The following is a 16,591-nucleotide window of genomic DNA, read 5'->3' on the forward strand; positions in this document are numbered from 1 at the left end:
AATGTTTATCTTAAATATTCTTACAACCAGAACCAATCGTTTTAATTAGAGGCGTGTTAATCATTGCAAAACCTTTATTTCCTTGGTATCTAGCTATTGCTAGAATTGTAGAGAAAAAAGAGAAAATACTTCTGGAAATGAAAATGGTCTGAAATTGTCATGAAATGAAACTGTAACTCAATTTGTCTTGAAACGCAGAGCTGCTGCCACCACTTGGTGGTCAAGGTAATTGCATCTCCAAGTGGCTAATCATTCTCCAGTTTGTAGAAAGCCATTTGATCCTTATTCACAAGTGTAAACTTTTCCCATGAAGAATTCAAACACTTCAGGTCACCAAACAAATGGTATTTCTTTTCAACCAGGCTACACTGCATATTTCCCAAGAGAGTTTTACATTGAACACTCACTGCTCAAAACAAAAAAACTCAAAACACACTGCTAGGCTTAGGGCAGGCCCTACACTTGTCCACACACACACACACACACACACACACACACACACACACACACACACACACACACACACACACACACACACACACACACACACACACACACACACACACACACACACACACACACCTTAATACTCTTTAAAACTTTCAAACTCAGAAACCATACACATATTGCTATAGATGACCTTTTGATAGTAGGCCATCATAAGTATTATCAAGAAAAACGAAGCCTGTAGGCTAATTGGATGGTCTAAATACCTCTTAATTTGATTTGTGTTAAGATTACTTAATTACAGATTGATTAATTAAATCGGAGATTGATTGATTAAACATCCGAGTAAAATGTTGTTAATACACAACATGCCTTCAAATATAGCCTACATCTTTTTCACTTTGGATTTTAGAATGTTACACTACTGGCCTCATTGACATGTAAAGTAACATAATAAGGCTGTGATGAAGTTACAGTGTGGGTGCTCTTAGATTGAACTCACTTATCAGGCTGTAGCACTAACAAATGGATTTCTGTTGACAGTGTCTAAACCTCTAATTATGTAAGCCTACATACATATTTTATGTGAGAGTGCATTAAAGGACTGTTAAAACCAACATAAACCAGATGCAAAAACGGACAAAAAGAGAAACAGAAATGCAAAATTCAAGATTCAAGATTCGTTTACTGTTACATCTAATTGTAGCCTGCCTACCTTTGGAGAGTAAAAATATTTGGGTTCAGTTCCTTTTTGCAGCATTTAGTAATAATAATATTAGGCCTGAGAAGAATACTATGTGTAAGTGTCAAAGTTATATGTGTTCAACATTAGTTATTATGCATAATAATTATTTCATTAGTTATGAAATGTACAATCAGTCGGGCCTAACCCTGTGCTTACCTGTAAAAAATTGCCATCAGTCAATATGGAGCCTGAAAACTTCACACAATATCTTTCAATGGAAGCCATGTTGCCAGTACTATACCTGACCTCTGAACTCGCCAGTGTGCCAGCCCTCCGCCATATTGACTGTTGTCTTGCCTAGAGAAGATAGGGAACATTTGTGGTGCTAGAAGAATCGAAAGTGTGTCTTATTAAACCTGTTAACTGGTGCAAACTGGGCCAAAGGGTACTAAGGAGACTTTCGCGATGGCAAGGAAGAAAAGCAAACAGCAAGGAGTCGGTCAGAAGGATGCATTGTCCGGACAGCAGCAGACCTTATCGAAGAGCCCTGTCTCTCCCGGCGTTGCAGCTGGCGCTGGTGGCGGTGGAGATGCAGGAGTGGATAGACTGGCCAGGGCGAATCAGGTAGGGTAGCTAACCAGCTAGCTAAAGTAATTCGCTAACTGGCATTTCAAACAATCAATCGAATTACCATTTCAGCCTGTATCCATATAAGTTGCTTCAATCAGAAGAGTTTGGGGTAGGATTGAGATTGGTCGGGGACGGAAATGTAATACAGTTTGTTCTTAATGTGATCTGTTTGTAGCTACTTCGATCGGGCGGAGCAATACCTTGTTAGCTCCAATAACGTTAAATAAATAAATAAACGCCATATAGCAGCCTTGCTCACAGCACATCGCACAAGATCATACCGCCAGGGCGACGGACTTGATAGATTTTCTCACTTGAAGCGAAGGTGCTAGCTAGCAGTCTTGCGCATCCAGACTGTGCTGGCGGTGATGGCTAGCTAGCTAGCAAGCAAGCTAACATCCGCCAGATAGGTAGGTAAGTTAGCTAGCTATCTGTTCATGCTTGTTCTCCAGTCCCAACATTTAATCGCGACACGTCTTCTTGGTAAATCTTGTTCAGAAGTAACAGGAACTTTACGAGTAAATGTCCTCGCCTCTTCGCCCGAAGTTTTGCATATGACTAAATGGTGTAGTTTATCTGAAGGTGACATAATCATGCCAATGTGAGTGTAGTTGCCACTTTACGCTTGATTGCATGTTAATCCAAATACTAGTGTGTGTACGGAATGTCAGAAACTCGAGACATTGATGTCTGTCTTGACGCAGTCATAGTCGCTTCATTAATTGCGTTGTCTTTTGTCGATGTTTGGTGAATGTGCTTCTTCTGCGTTTTGAAAACATTTCTGAACGTCTTCAACGTCCTCAACGTCAAGGTTGAATCTACCTTGCATTTCAGTGTACAACCCCAAGTGTTGAGGTTAGCCATAAGCATGGACTGTGCTACCTGATTGAGTCTAGTTGAGAATTTGACCATTTGAAATAGTGAAGAAAGCTAACTTACAAGTTGTGCTATGAAGCAGTACTTCTTTACTCTTTGCATTTAAAATATTCACGCAGCTATTTGCTCATGTTGATATGTATTTTATTCTATATCTTATTCAGTCCATGCATACTTGCTGCTTGCTGTGCCATCGAGAGTTCAAGGATTGGGGGGCAACTTCTGTGAACGGGCTCCCCGCTCCCAAGTTGGCAGACGCGGTGCCTGCGCTGCCTCAGGCTCTCCTCCGGGAGGTCCCAGGCCGTAAACAAGCGGACTCGGTGCCTTCTCTGCTGGGCGAAGTGCCACTGTGGATCTGCCAGAGCTGCAAAAAGAGCGTGGAGGAGGACGAGAGGAGGGCGGTCCAGGAGCAGGTTACTCCGGTGGGTGTTTGAGGGACCATGATGGGCGCTTGTTGGGCTTGTGTCTTGTGTCTTAAGGGGCTTTTGTGGTGTTATTACATTTAGAATGGTTTCCACTCCAGGGTGTTGTCCAAACACAATATGACATAGCACCATCCGTGGCTGTGTCTGTTGACATGATTACTCATTTTTGTGCAACAAAGTTGCATGGTCAGCTTTTGATTGCAGTGTTTTAATCACTTTATAAGTCTATTTTCCTGATTTAATTGTTATATAAACATCACCCTACATTTGAATGTCTTGAACATGTAGGCCTAAAGACTTGTTGTTGGTTGTTTGGAATTACGTACGTTTTAAGACCTCAGCGTCAGAATGTTTGTTTCTTGTTTTGTATTGTCATGTATTGTTTAACAAGTCGACAAAGAGACTTAGAACTTGAGTTCATCTTGTTAAGTTAATGTGAACTGTTTTCTAATTGGTGTTAACAGGCTTTTTTTTCCGCTTGATCTGTGTGCTTTCCCTTTGGGCCACAGATTTTTTACCCGTCTTACCTGACTTTTCTCTCTCTTTTTTTTCTGATTTGAAGGCGCCCTTGTCGCACTCCTCCTCTTGTAAGTCGCAGACCTGTGGCAACGGTTTCCCCGAGCAGAGTTCGGTGGACTGGGACCCCAGCTCCTTCCTGTCGGCGCACAAGCTCTCGGGCCTGTGGAGCTCCGCCCACAGCAACGGCGGCGGCGCGCCACAGCACTGCACCCACAACGCTGCTTCGCACTCGCAACAAGGTCAGCCGTGGGCACGGGCACGGGCACTAAGGCCATACGTTTTTACCAATGAGATGCACTGGTGCACTTTATACGTCTGCTTCCAAGTGGCTACTATTAGTCCTGTCTGTGGTGTCATAATGTATGTGTTCTTCATTGCCTGTCCTGTTGTGGCATGATGTGTTTTAATGTCTATTATGTTGTATGTTCCTTAATGAAGTGCCAACTCACTTGTCTGCACACCAAATCTACCTCCGGGTATAAATAAAGTTATCTATCTATCTATCTATCTATCTATCTATGGCCAGGAAACCAGAGAGTCTGTCAAAAGCCATAGCACTCATAACAAGTTACTTGTTACCTAACTTACCTACTTACCTACTTGTTACCCAGTACTACTTACCCATCTTCTTTTATGTGTTGAAAAGCATTTTAGTTAGGAAACAAAAGGTTTTAAGAAATTGTTCTTGGAATATCTGGGATTTAGCCACATATTTGTGTGTGTAGATTTGCAAAAAAAAGTGATTTGAAGTATCCTTTGAAAGTTTATTTTGGCAAGAGGAAGGTTGTCTTAACTGAAATATTTTTTTCTGGTGGTGTTTTTGACAGGTGGAACGGTGGGACCAAGTTGTCACGAGAAGAGATCATGTCACGATGCCCCTGGGAAAGCCCCTAAGGTGACGGGGCCTAAAGTCTGTCCCTACAGTCATCCAGCGTCCCAGAATTCCAGTGCAACGTCTCCTGGTTCACCACTGTCTACCTCTGCAGATCTCCACAAGACCACCCCTAAACACTTCAAAACAATGTGCAGGCGACCAACCCCTCCTGGTGAGTTCAGTTAAAGCATTTAATATGAAACATTTACTTTAAAAGTTTAAAAACTTTAAAATCTATGTGAACAGAGTAGTAAATGTTACTTTGTTGTGAAAGTGAACGTTTAAAGTTGTTGTTAGGCTTTTGCAAATGTTGTTTGTAGGAAGACATGCAGCACACCTGTTCTCACATTCTGTTCTTTTAAAAGCCTGGCTTTGGCTTTGCAGACTGAGCCTTGAGGCTTTTCTGAAATTTATGAATGGAATTGCTGTACCCAAAGCAAACTACTGTACCTGCTGCTAGCGTTTAGATTTAGCGTTAGCGATTGACATGTCCCTCTGACTTCTGTGTTCCTAAGGAGAAGCGTTCCATCCAGCCGACCACCACCAACACTCGGACCTGTCGGTGCCGCCCAACAGCCCCACCGGCCTCTCCTCCCAGCATTCCTCGCTGCTGCCGCCCAAGCAGACCTCCGGCAGCGGCGGTGGCGGCCAGCACGTTCACGCGGGCTCCGCCAGCTCGGGTCTGGCACCCTCGCACGCCCCCTTCTCCCCCCTAGCACCTGGAAGCCTGCACGCCCCACCATCCAAGCACCCCCCTGCCGGGTCGGAGGGACCCAACGCCCTGCACAAGGCCGGCACTTGCAAGAACTCCCACATTCCCACAGTCAACTCGCAGCATGGCAAGCTGCCCGCTCCCATCGGAGGCTGTAACCACCCGTGCAATGGCCACGGCGCAAACCTGGCCGCTGCCCTTAACGCAGGCCACCACGTGACGGCAGGGGCGATTTGCAGGTAGATTTTATTACACCATCTCAAAACTGGAACTTACCTTGTACATGTATGTCGTGTTGACCCGTGGTCTATCCTTGAATGTTAAGTGTAGTTGAAGTAATGTTAAGTATAGTGGAAGTTGGGAGGTGCCTGTAGTCTGGAGTCTTTAGTTTGTCTCTAAAAATAGTGTGAATTTGTGGAAGATATGGATTCAGAGTATACTCTGTTTTTTTACTTTGTTTTTCTTTCAGCCTTTGAATTCATACTTTCTAAATGTTATCAAAAAGTTTCAAGAGTGGACACTTTATTTTTAGACGGTAATGGAATGTGACTGAACAGGAAACAGTATCCTTATTTGAACTTTTCTGAAGAGGTTTTCTAAGTTCTTCTGTCTGTGTCTCTCTCTATCTGCCTGCTCAGGGACCAGTCGTGTAAAGGACACAAGCTGGCCAACGGGACGCTGTGCCACCCTCCGTGTGAACTGGACGAGGGCGAAGACGAGGACAGCAGCTCGGAGAGGAGTTCCTGTGCGTCCTCGTCCACCAATCAGAAGGACGGCAAATACTGTGACTGCTGCTACTGCGAGTTCTTCGGACACAACGCGGTACTTAGACACTATGCTTTTGGGTGCCTCTCATTTGGGCTTTTATACGTCCTCCCTCGATCCTCACTGATCTACATAAAGAATGATGAGGCGAAAACAATGGGATAGTCTGTCCAGTGTTAGTTATAGATCAGTGGGAACACCCCTCGAGGATCGAGCATCGAGGATCGAGGAGGCATGTTGAGAAGCACCTTATGTGTTCATGGGGATAAGTTTTAGGGAGAGGGGGCACTGTGCTTGTGTGACACTGAGGGGTCTAGCATAGTGTGGTTTGTATGGTAGAGAGTGGTTAGGGTAGAAAATTACTTTTGTGGGGAAGTTCTCGTATGCTGTTAGTTAAGTTCTCTGAAATAACCTTGTTATAAGCATATGACTTGTATCTTCAGTTTATTTATTTGTTACGCTGTCTGACTGGCTTGTGTTACTTGCTTTTCTGCGAGACATGTAGTCTCCCAGCCGAGACGTGTTTGAAAATGAGCAGTGCAATAAGAAACCCATTAGCATAACTCTCCTACCCCAGATGGGCTACTCCTCAGTCTACCAAAAAAAAAGCAACATATTGACAGGCAATCTTTTGCCCCCCTTTCTCTCTCTCTCTCTCTCTCTCTCTCTCTCTCTCTCTCTCTCTCTCTCTCTCTCTCTCTCTCTCTCTCTCTCTCTCTCTCTCTCTCTCTCTCTCTCTCTCTCTCTCTCTCTCTCTCTCTCTCTCTCTCTCTCTCTCTCTCTCTCTCTCTCTCCCTCTTCCTCTTCTTCAGCCTCCCGCTGCACCGACCAGTCGAAACTACGCCGAGATCCGCGAGAAGCTACGCACGCGGCTGACGCGGCGCAAGGAGGAGCTGCCGCAGCGGCAGGACTCGGACCCGGCCGTGCCCAGCTCCATCGACAACCGGGACGTGGACGAGCTGCTCGACTTCATCAACAGCACCGAGCCCAAGCCCGTCAACAGCGCCAAGGCGGCCAAGCGAGCCAGGCACAAACAGAAGAAAAAAGTACGGCCATTTTCTCTCCCTCTCCCTCTCCCTCTCTCTCTTGCCCTGCACACATTCAGAACGCATTTGCTTTGTCTTTGTGAAGAATCTGCGCAAAGCCAAATTAAAGTCAGTCATGTTCATATCATGATTTGATGAATGTAGCATTTGGCATGAAACAACACCCCCTGTATTTTGACAGCTGAGGTTTTGTTTGCGAAATATGTGTGTGTGTGGGGGGGATGTTCCTGATCAAAACCACATGTGCCAACAATGAAATCTCTAACTGCTCTGAAAGTCAGGCTTGTATACATTCATGCTTGTTGCACTACAGCCATTCACACAGACTCCGTAATGATTAACTGTGTCTGTGTACTGTACTGTGTCCTTTTCAGGAGAAGGAGAGGGCTCAAGTGACCGAGGCCATGTCGTGCGACCAGCGCGACTCCCCAACGGAGCCCGGCGAGGACGGCGAGGCCCCGGACGGCGAGGCCAGCCGGCTGCTGGAGTGGCCGCAGCTGGAGCTGGAGCGGGTCAACAGCTTCCTGACCAGCCGCCTGGAGGAGATCAAGAACACCATCAAGGACTCCATCCGGGCGTCCTTCAGCATGTACGACCTCAACCTGGACGTCAACGACTTCCCCAAGAAGGCGGCCACGCTGGAGGGCAACCACCTGCTGTCGCACCTCAACGGCTCCTCCGACCTGCAGCCCATCGACCTTGACATGGCGCCGCTCTCGCTGCGCGACCTCAAGAGGGACCTGGAGCTGGTCAACGGCTGGGAGGACGCGGCCGCCGCTGCTGCCGCCGCGGCTACGACGGCGGCGACGGCGACGGCAACCGCCACCACAAACACCTCCGCCGCCACCACCCCCCCCACCCCCAACGAGCCGGCGAGCGCCAAGGACGTCCAGCGGCTCAACTCCACCCCGAGCCTGTCCAAGCTCATCCGTATCCGATCCCCCGAGAGGAGTCCGGCGGCGGGCTCCGAAGCCACCGAGCCGGGGCCGGCCCCGCCAGCCAAGCCCAAGGACGAGGCCCCCGACGCCAAGAACGCCACCGGTGCCGGAGCCAAGACGAAGAAGGGCAAGAAGCAGCAGCAGCAGCAGCAACAGCAACAGCAACAGCAGAGACAACAGCAGGAGATGCATTCCCAGCAGGAGCACAACGCAGCCAAATCCGCCAGAGCGGGACAAGAGTCGCAGAAGGGCCCTGAAAGCCGGCCAGTCGTGGCGGCAGACGCCGAAAAGCCCTCCAAGGGCGGCTCAAAGCAGGCCTCTCAGGGCCAGGCCACGTCCGAGTGCCAGAGGAACGGACACAAGAAGGCGGACGACTCCAAAGCACTCAAGCAGCAGCAGCAGCAGAACGGCTCCGTGAGCGGCATTCCCAACTCCGCCTCCAGCACGCCGAGAGGGAAGAGCGACGGGGACGCTCGGGGGAGCAGGCTGGAACAAGACCCCGAGGGCAAAGCCAACGCCAGCACTCCAGCACACTCCCAACAGCAGCAGCAGCAGCCCAAGGGCAAGAATAAGAAGAACAAGAACAAGCCAGACAAATCCAACACTGCTATTGGTAAGGCCAATTATCCTCTCCGTCCCCTGTCACTGGGAGGCAGATGGGATTATCACACGGCATGAAACTGACAATTAGTTTCTGAACATCTTTATGACAAACAAAAACATGAACACAATTGGGGCAGAGAAATTCATAACATCTGAATTATGAATAGTAGCGGATGTTGATTAAAGAGTACAGTGGGGAGTGGTTAATAGAATGCTTCTGAGATTTGAGCAGAGGACCATATTAGACGTTAAGGACTAGGATGTGTGTCCTTGTTACTATCCTTATGCAAGTTGTTCTGCAACATGATTTGTACCTGGTGTACACATGTTGGTGGCTATATGTTGCGTATACAAATGCATACTTTTTTGTTAAAACATTATTTGCTCTGTCTTTTAAATGTCTTTGTTTGTATGTGTTCCTTGTATTGGTGCAATTCTAACATTCAATTTTGTGTCAATCCTATAGATGATGTGTTCCTCCCCAAAGACGTTGATCCAACAGAAATGGACGAGATTGATCGTGAAGTTGAGTACTTCAAGAGGTGAGGGCAATTTTGGAATTGCTTGATGCATTACAAGAAGTCTTAAAGGTCAAGTTTGCGAATGTATATTCTTTAAGGCATACTATTTAATCTGGATTTACCTTAACATGCACCGTGTTAGGCTGCCTAGGGGAAGACTACATTGGTGATTCAAATATGAGTGTAAATGCTGTCTACATCAAAGTTAGTTCTAGTTTTTTTGGGCCTATTTTAGGCTTGTCAGACTTAAGTCCTTGACAACACCAGTCTTTTGATCCAGCTGGTTCTGGGGCAGACAGATAGAATTACCATCATTATTGTTCCAGAGTTTTGGAACAGTGCATCAGATTTCCCATCATGCACTACAGCGTTTCTGAACAAATGGAGAATTTTGCACATGCTTATTATACAGCCCTTACATTTTCCCATACATTTTCATGATAGAAATTCATTATTATTAGAAAAAATATTAATTAAAAAAAAAAAAAAAAAAAGTATGACTGTGACATTACTGTAATGGTAAATATGTAACTTACAACATTATTCACTAGGGTTGTGTAGTGGCATGGACCTCGTATACATACATCACATGGGTTACAATACATCAATACAATACTTTTTTGCCGAAAATGTAAAAATAGAGCTTGAAACACAATTTGCTCTGTACCACCTGAGCAGTGCAATATGTAGATCATATTATAAGGATAATTCAGTAGACAAATGATTTTAAAAATATCGCAATAGTAAGCTGTTGCGCAGCCTAATGCTTAAATAAAAAAATATTGAGAGTAGGCAACAGTGCCGATACGATATATTGCAATACGATATATATCGATATTTCGATATCGAAAGCCCAGCCCTATTATTCACCCTGTCGAAAACTTCTGAAGTGATATTCTACCACTGATCTATGTATCAAGGTGTGCATGCCTAACACATCCATGATGGACTACTGCTTAAACAGCATGCTATAAAAATAGGCATAGTATTTTAGCTCTTGTGGTATGTCACATTTTAGTTAGTCACCGACGTCACTCCTGATTCATTTAGCCCTGATAAACTTCTTGTCAAAACTAATATCTTGTTTTGTGCAGTCTGGATGGGTTCACGATGCCTGTGAAAATGATATAGCAATCAACATTCCAGCTTTAAAGTGCTTGAATGCCTGTTCTGTAAGGTTTCTATCTATGTCCTAGCCTAGAAATCTAGATGCACCCTAGCGGCAAAAAATATTTTTGCCTAGCGGGATGGTCTAGTGTCACACCATTAAGGCCAGTCCTGCGTCCGACACCAAGTCAGTCGGTCCAATCAGAATGCTCTATCTGTGTACAGAGTCCTTGAGCCCGCCTTAGCACGGTGACGACAGCAAGATAGCAGAACAACCAAAGATTGTATAGTTACTAAGATGAATCATAAAGGGGTTTTTCAATGGAATGAAATGGCACCCACTTCCGCCTCCTAAAGGGGCGTGATCATTGACGAGATAATCGGTTTCGAACGGTGTAGAATCAGCAGAAGCAGGTGCTGTTGATGACAGGTTTATTTCTACCATAGAAATGCTCCCGTTTGCCTCCTAAATGGGAGTGGCAGTTGCGTCACAGTGAAACCGGAATTTACCCTCATATGAATCGTCTCGCTTTATAAACCGTCTCTGGAACAACCATAGAGAACAACGTTGATTGGTCACAAGCTCTGGCCTATTACGTGCAGAGGCAGTTTGAAAGACAACGATTCATCCCACCCACAACACAGGCTTCAGCTCTGTGAATGGTCCGACTCCAGACTATACATTTAATGTATACTTTGGCTTGCCATCTATGTCCCACTTGCAGGCATAATGGTATAAAATCAAGCATATTGGTGTATGTAGGACAGGGCTATTCAACTTCATTACCGAGTCACCCAAGAGCCACCCAAAATATGGCGCCACTTAAATGACACTGTTGTGGCTGTAAGAGACATGCTTTCACAAGTATCCAGCTACATTTGATAAACACTGGATGTGGTGTACATTGCTTTATTCTGAGATTCCTTCATTACAGAAATGCATTCATTGCACAGTAAGTTTATTATTAACTTGGTGTTGACGGCAATGTAAACAATACTTGTTCAGTCCAGCCCAACTGGAATTGCCCGTTTTCATCACCAATTTTGCGTTTCAGAGACAGAGAAATGGTTAACATTAGGCTCTAACATTAGGATTACTTCTGCACACACAGGAATTCCTGTATAGGTTATGGGTGTGTTGCCAAATTGCCACTTTTTAACGGCATTATTCTATTATTTATGAATACACCCTATAGGGTATCTGACAGGCAGCCCAGTGTGACTGGCATGAGCTGCGTGACATTTTACAGCCAATCACTGCCACTGTCATTTTATGTGATTAATTATAGAATAGTTGTAAAAGCCAGATTTGAAGGCAGTTTGCAAGCGGGCCACACGTAAAATCCAACTGGCCGCATCCGGCCCCATAGACCACTAGTTGAATTGGCCTGTTTTAGGACTTGCTAGTTTTTTTCACGATTGTTATTGTGTTTCACTTGTGCATTCTTTAGTTGTCCTCTGAATGTGTATGTAATTTACCTTGCACTCACCAGTTTGGGATTGTTTCTTTTTGCCTTGTTTATCATATGAATACTGTGCAATGCTTTCAGTGATGGTAGGAGACTTCTTGTCTTCCTCATTTCTTTCAAATCTCACCAAATTATTTCTCACCCCTTACCTTCAGGTTCTGCCTGGACTCGGCCAAACAGACACGACAGAAGGTGGCTGTTAACTGGTCAAACTTTAGCCTCAAAAAGATGCCCTCGAACGCAGCACAGTAATGGAAGCTCTCGCCAAACAGAGAACCGAGTCCTTACTCCCCAACCTTCCGGCGTGACTGTACTCAACACAATACACCTGACCTTACCAGACCAGACTGAGGTCCATCATCACACACACATACACACACACACACCTACACACACACACACACACAGACACACACGGTTCACACGGACTGTCATACTTGGAACTGTCATTTCACTTTGTTCCCAACAAATGGAATTTTACACACAAAAACAAATCCAACATGTCCATACTCATCCCTGAACCTGCTAGCGGTTGATGTTGCGGGGGCCACTGTCCTGTCAACAACACCAACATTGCAAAAAACAAACAAACAAACAAAAAAAAGAAATGTCTTAGGTTTCTGGCTCATTGCTTCATACAAATGTCTGCTTCATACAATGTGTGTTCAAAGTTATTCTTACTTTTTTATCATTTAAAATAAAACCATTTTTGTCTTTTCTTTATCACAGAAAATGTGGCACATCTTAACAGTTCTTTTCCCCCTTTGGATGTCTAACAGTTAACTTGTGTGCTCTGAAAGGTACTTCCAGTTGCAAGAGAAGAATCCATCCACGACGACATCCATGATGAGCCCCACCTTACCCAATCACTCTCTGAATCCATAGTCTAGATTGGGGGACCACCCTCAGTTTGAAGAACTGAACACTGAATCACAGATTATGACTTTTTGTTTTTTTTATGCATTTGACCAAACACGACCACTGATGAAGTTGCTCTCTGTTGTACTGTCAAACAGCACCGTGATCACAACTAGAAGTCAACTGTCCTGGTTTGACTGTGCCATAGCTCAACATTTAACAATCTCTTCCGTAGGACTGAATGCTGGTCATTGCAGAGGGGTTGCGGTTTTTTAAACATGGAAAGGCATGGAGACATTGTTAGTTTTCTTTTGCCCAATCTGTCAAATTATGCTTCGGATATATATGGGAGTCAATGACAGTAGTTGGCTTCTGGAGATTAGTGCCCTTGTACTGTACCATGCTGTTTTAAATTGTGACATGAAATGGTTTCTGTTTTGTTTTTTAAACATGAACGTTTGCAAAAAATTCAACACTAATATAAACTTTGATTAAAAAATGATATATATATATTATATGGCTGTGTTTTAACACTTATACATGGATGTTACAGGGGTGATTTCCTTGCATGATGCATACAGACAAAAAGTATATTTGAGAGGGGGAAAATCAAAACAAAAACAGCAATTTCCCTTTGTGTTTTCAAAGATTAGTGCAAGTGCAATTCACTGTTTGATCTTGTCAATTCCAAAGCTAATTTTATTCAAAAGAAGTCCTGCATCACACTTAAATGATACTCCCTCATCCACACGTGTTCTGAATGCTCCATATGTTTGTGCTGGTCTGGTACCCAATGCTTCTCCAGCCTCAAGTTTAAGAATGACACTTCAATCACCTCAACGGGCTTATTGACATCCCCTCGCACTTAGCGTGTTCATCCTTCTCTGTGTAGATGCAATCACAGCATATGCTCCATACTTCCTCAGTCCAATGTGCTCTCCATCCCTCTTTCTCTGGCTGTCCTCTTTCTCCTCACTCTCCATATCTCACAAATACTTTGAACTACTCGGTTTTGTCATGATTGTGGTTGCAATTTTCTGGCTACATACTAGGTACAGCAATTGTGATTGAGACCCCGTTTGTTTTGTTTGTTTGCTTGCTTAATTTTGGGTTCAAGTCACTGCACTATTTCCTGTCAAAGTAGGAAGGTTGTGCCTTCCCTCTGAGAAAAACAAACAACAACTGATAACGTAAATCTGACAGGATTTGAGGGAATTTATTTGATAACTCCATTTGCTTGAAGGTTTGAGACGAATACGTTTGAGCTTCTCTCTTCATATTTCAACATCTCCGATGCTATCGAGGTTATATTAGACTAGAAGACATCTTAAGCGTCTGGAATGTAGATTTATACTATACCATTCAACAGCCAAGTGTATGTTGGCTGTCTTTTTTTTATTAATATTATTATTATTATTCACTTTTTGATACTGTGAAAAATCTTTCGTGCAGAAAGATTAAAACATTACAGTTTTGGGAAAAAAACTAAATAAAGTGTGGTGTGTGCTTTCTTACCTGATCATCACTCCTGTTCTCGTCAGACCTCTGGTGTCTCGGCTTGTCTGCAGGTCTTTAAAGCTTTGTCAGCCTCTGAACCAGCAGCAGTGTTACGGACTCTGCCTCTGCTTGTTTAGCCAGTTTCCCACTACAAAGAGCACAGCGATTACAATGCGCTCACAGAGCATAGCTTTATGCCTGCATATCTGCAGAATAAGAAAATAGTGGAGTGTTGGTGTGTGTGTGTGTGTGTGTGTGTGTGTGTGCATGCGGGAGAGATTACACCTAACTCAGAAATTGAAATTGAAATGGCACCACTTTTGTTGCAACCGTCTGCTCAAGTTGAGACTTGTAAATGCCAAGTGTTGTATTTTTACATTAAGTAATACTACAAATGTCTGTGACAAAATTCCTGATATAGCCTACTTGACTACAGTAGTGAGGATGTGTGTAGATGTATATATCTTAAATCATCTGCTATCAGTGACAGGCCAGTGCCTTTATGCAGTAAAGACATTGGGCTCTTCCCATTTGTCTTTTTATCTATCCTCCCTTCCTTCCTTCCTTAGTCCTCCAGCTTATTAAGAATCTATAAAGAACACTTGATAGACTATCCCATTGATGCCGTCCCATCATTCGTTATCTATATCAGTGGGAACGAGCCGGAGGACAGAGGAAGGAAGAAAGGGAGGATAGATAAAAAGACAAATGAGAAGAGCCCATTCGGTCACACTTTGCTTTTGAATCACAAGGGATGTAGAACTCCGTGTTGGTGGAATGAGTTGCCCAGTGCTCTCCGTTCCAGCAACAGCTTTGGATATTTTAAGAGGGGTCTTAAGGCATATTTATTTAATATGCACTTAGTCCTTTGAGTTTGTGATGTGTTATGGTTTGTATAATAGTATTGTTTTGTTATAATTTGTCTACTGATAGAATTTGAAATTTATTTTGCTATTGTCCTTAAATTTAGCCATACCATGCTTTAGTTATTATTATTATTATATATAATTAACTGAGTGACTTATTTGATTGCTATTCTCATTTCACTGTTTTATTTCTCATTAGGTTAGTGCTTAAAATTATTGTTTTACTGATAATATTACTATTCTCCCTAGTTTGTAATTGTTCACTGTTAATTTAATTTGTATTGTTATTTATTTGTATGTCGCTTTGGACAAAGGCGTCTGCTAAATAACCATAGCCATAGCCATAGCCATAGCCATAGAACTGTGAGTGTGTGTGTGCGTGTGTACCCAGTCAGTCCTGTGATGCTGTGTTGGGTCTGAAATGAGTTCAAGCCTTTGTCAAGGTCCGAAAGCACAATTTTGAGAGGGTCTGTTTATGTTTTGTCCACTTATCAATACCTGTAGATGTGTGCAGTGTGAAGAGAGGGAACTGCTTTGCCCGTCTATTTCAGCTAATGCATAATTAATGGCCCAGACCATCAATCTCTTCACCTGGATCTGTCAGATTCTGCCAATTCTGCACACTGCAAATTTATGGTTTGTGGAGCTGACAGTAATGGTCTTTGCAAGCAGGCATTTGCAACCCACCCACCCCTCTCTCTCTTTCTCTCTCTCTCTCTCTCTCTCGCTCACTCTATAGTACACAACTCTTCTAGCTTTAACAGGAAGAATAGAGAGAATTAGACAGTAGAATTTCATTTGATGAAGACTGATAACATACAGGGAAGTGTGTTATTGATGTATGTGTTAATTACATTCACTAAGGTCATACATAATTACATTCACTAAGGTCATACAAATATTTTAACTGTATGTACTGAACATGGAGATGTTGACTATTTTTTAAGACCTTTTTTCCATTTTTCCCCCCAATTAATTTATGAATTATTCTCAAACCCAAGCTACCTTTATCATCAACAAAAAATGGTTCAAAGACATGTATGCCTTTTTTTTTAGAATATTATCTAGGTGTAGGCCTAGTTTGCACAAAGAAAGAGACACGTTCTCAGACAAACACCAACCAGTAGGAGGAGTAGTTGATCCTCGGAATGTGAGAGGTTCCAGTTTTTGGTTTCTGAGCATCATCTGTGTTGAATAATCTCTTGAACCTCGGCCTGCATTTCCCCCGGCCAAATCTGTTCTGAGACATCTTTAAAAGGTTCCAGTTCTACCAACAGACTGAGATTATCATTTCTGCCTATATGCCTCACAGATGGTGAGTGTGTCGTGACTCGTGACCCTTTTGGTCTCAATCAGTGCAAAAACGACACACTCACAGTTCTGGTCACCCCTGCAGAAGAGATCAAAGGGCCGACTGCGCACCGAACAAACCTTCTCCTTCAGGTTCTCCACTGGATCTATCTGTTTGTGGCTCTTCAGTCGTGGCAACAAAAATGTCTAGATGACTTACACAACCAGAGGTCCCACAGTCCAGCGTGGGTTCTGACTTTCCCACTATACTCAACAGAGGACTTTGTTCTGATGCTCTTTTAGCTCTGTTTTGGTCTCACTTTCCTTTGAACATGCAGGTCATCTTAAAAATGAGCATCCAGACAGATTTGTGTAAGAAATTAAGCTGATTTTGAGTAGACTTTGTTGTACACTCTTAACAGAACTTTAAGATTATTTAGTATTTCCAACACAATTTTAATCA

General features: G+C 43.7%; 2 protein-coding genes across 2 annotated transcripts in view; one reads left to right on the top strand and one right to left on the bottom strand.

Annotated features, from left to right (window-relative positions):
• Nucleotides 1-1,579, bottom strand: part of tapt1a (transmembrane anterior posterior transformation 1a) — a 26,742-nt gene extending 25,163 nt beyond the window's left edge. Inside the window, exon 1 of the mRNA XM_062523839.1 lies at nucleotides 1,349-1,579. Coding sequence (XP_062379823.1) covers nucleotides 1,349-1,417 — 69 coding nt within the window. The 5' untranslated portion in view covers nucleotides 1,418-1,579. The remainder of the gene's footprint in view (nucleotides 1-1,348) is intronic.
• fam193b (family with sequence similarity 193 member B) lies at nucleotides 1,484-12,987 on the top strand. The gene is made up of 10 exons (XM_062523838.1): nucleotides 1,484-1,756; nucleotides 2,803-3,060; nucleotides 3,626-3,821; nucleotides 4,410-4,628; nucleotides 4,972-5,407; nucleotides 5,807-5,990; nucleotides 6,746-6,979; nucleotides 7,354-8,530; nucleotides 8,987-9,062; nucleotides 11,773-12,987. Exons 1-10 carry the CDS (start codon nucleotides 1,598-1,600, stop codon nucleotides 11,867-11,869), a joined length of 3,036 nt encoding a protein of 1,011 aa, XP_062379822.1. The 5' UTR covers nucleotides 1,484-1,597; the 3' UTR covers nucleotides 11,870-12,987.
• Nucleotides 12,988-16,591: the final 3,604 nt, after the last annotated feature.

The sequence above is a fragment of the Sardina pilchardus genome, chromosome 21 (genome assembly GCF_963854185.1).
Source record: "Sardina pilchardus chromosome 21, fSarPil1.1, whole genome shotgun sequence".
Taxonomy (NCBI): domain Eukaryota; kingdom Metazoa; phylum Chordata; class Actinopteri; order Clupeiformes; family Clupeidae; genus Sardina; species Sardina pilchardus.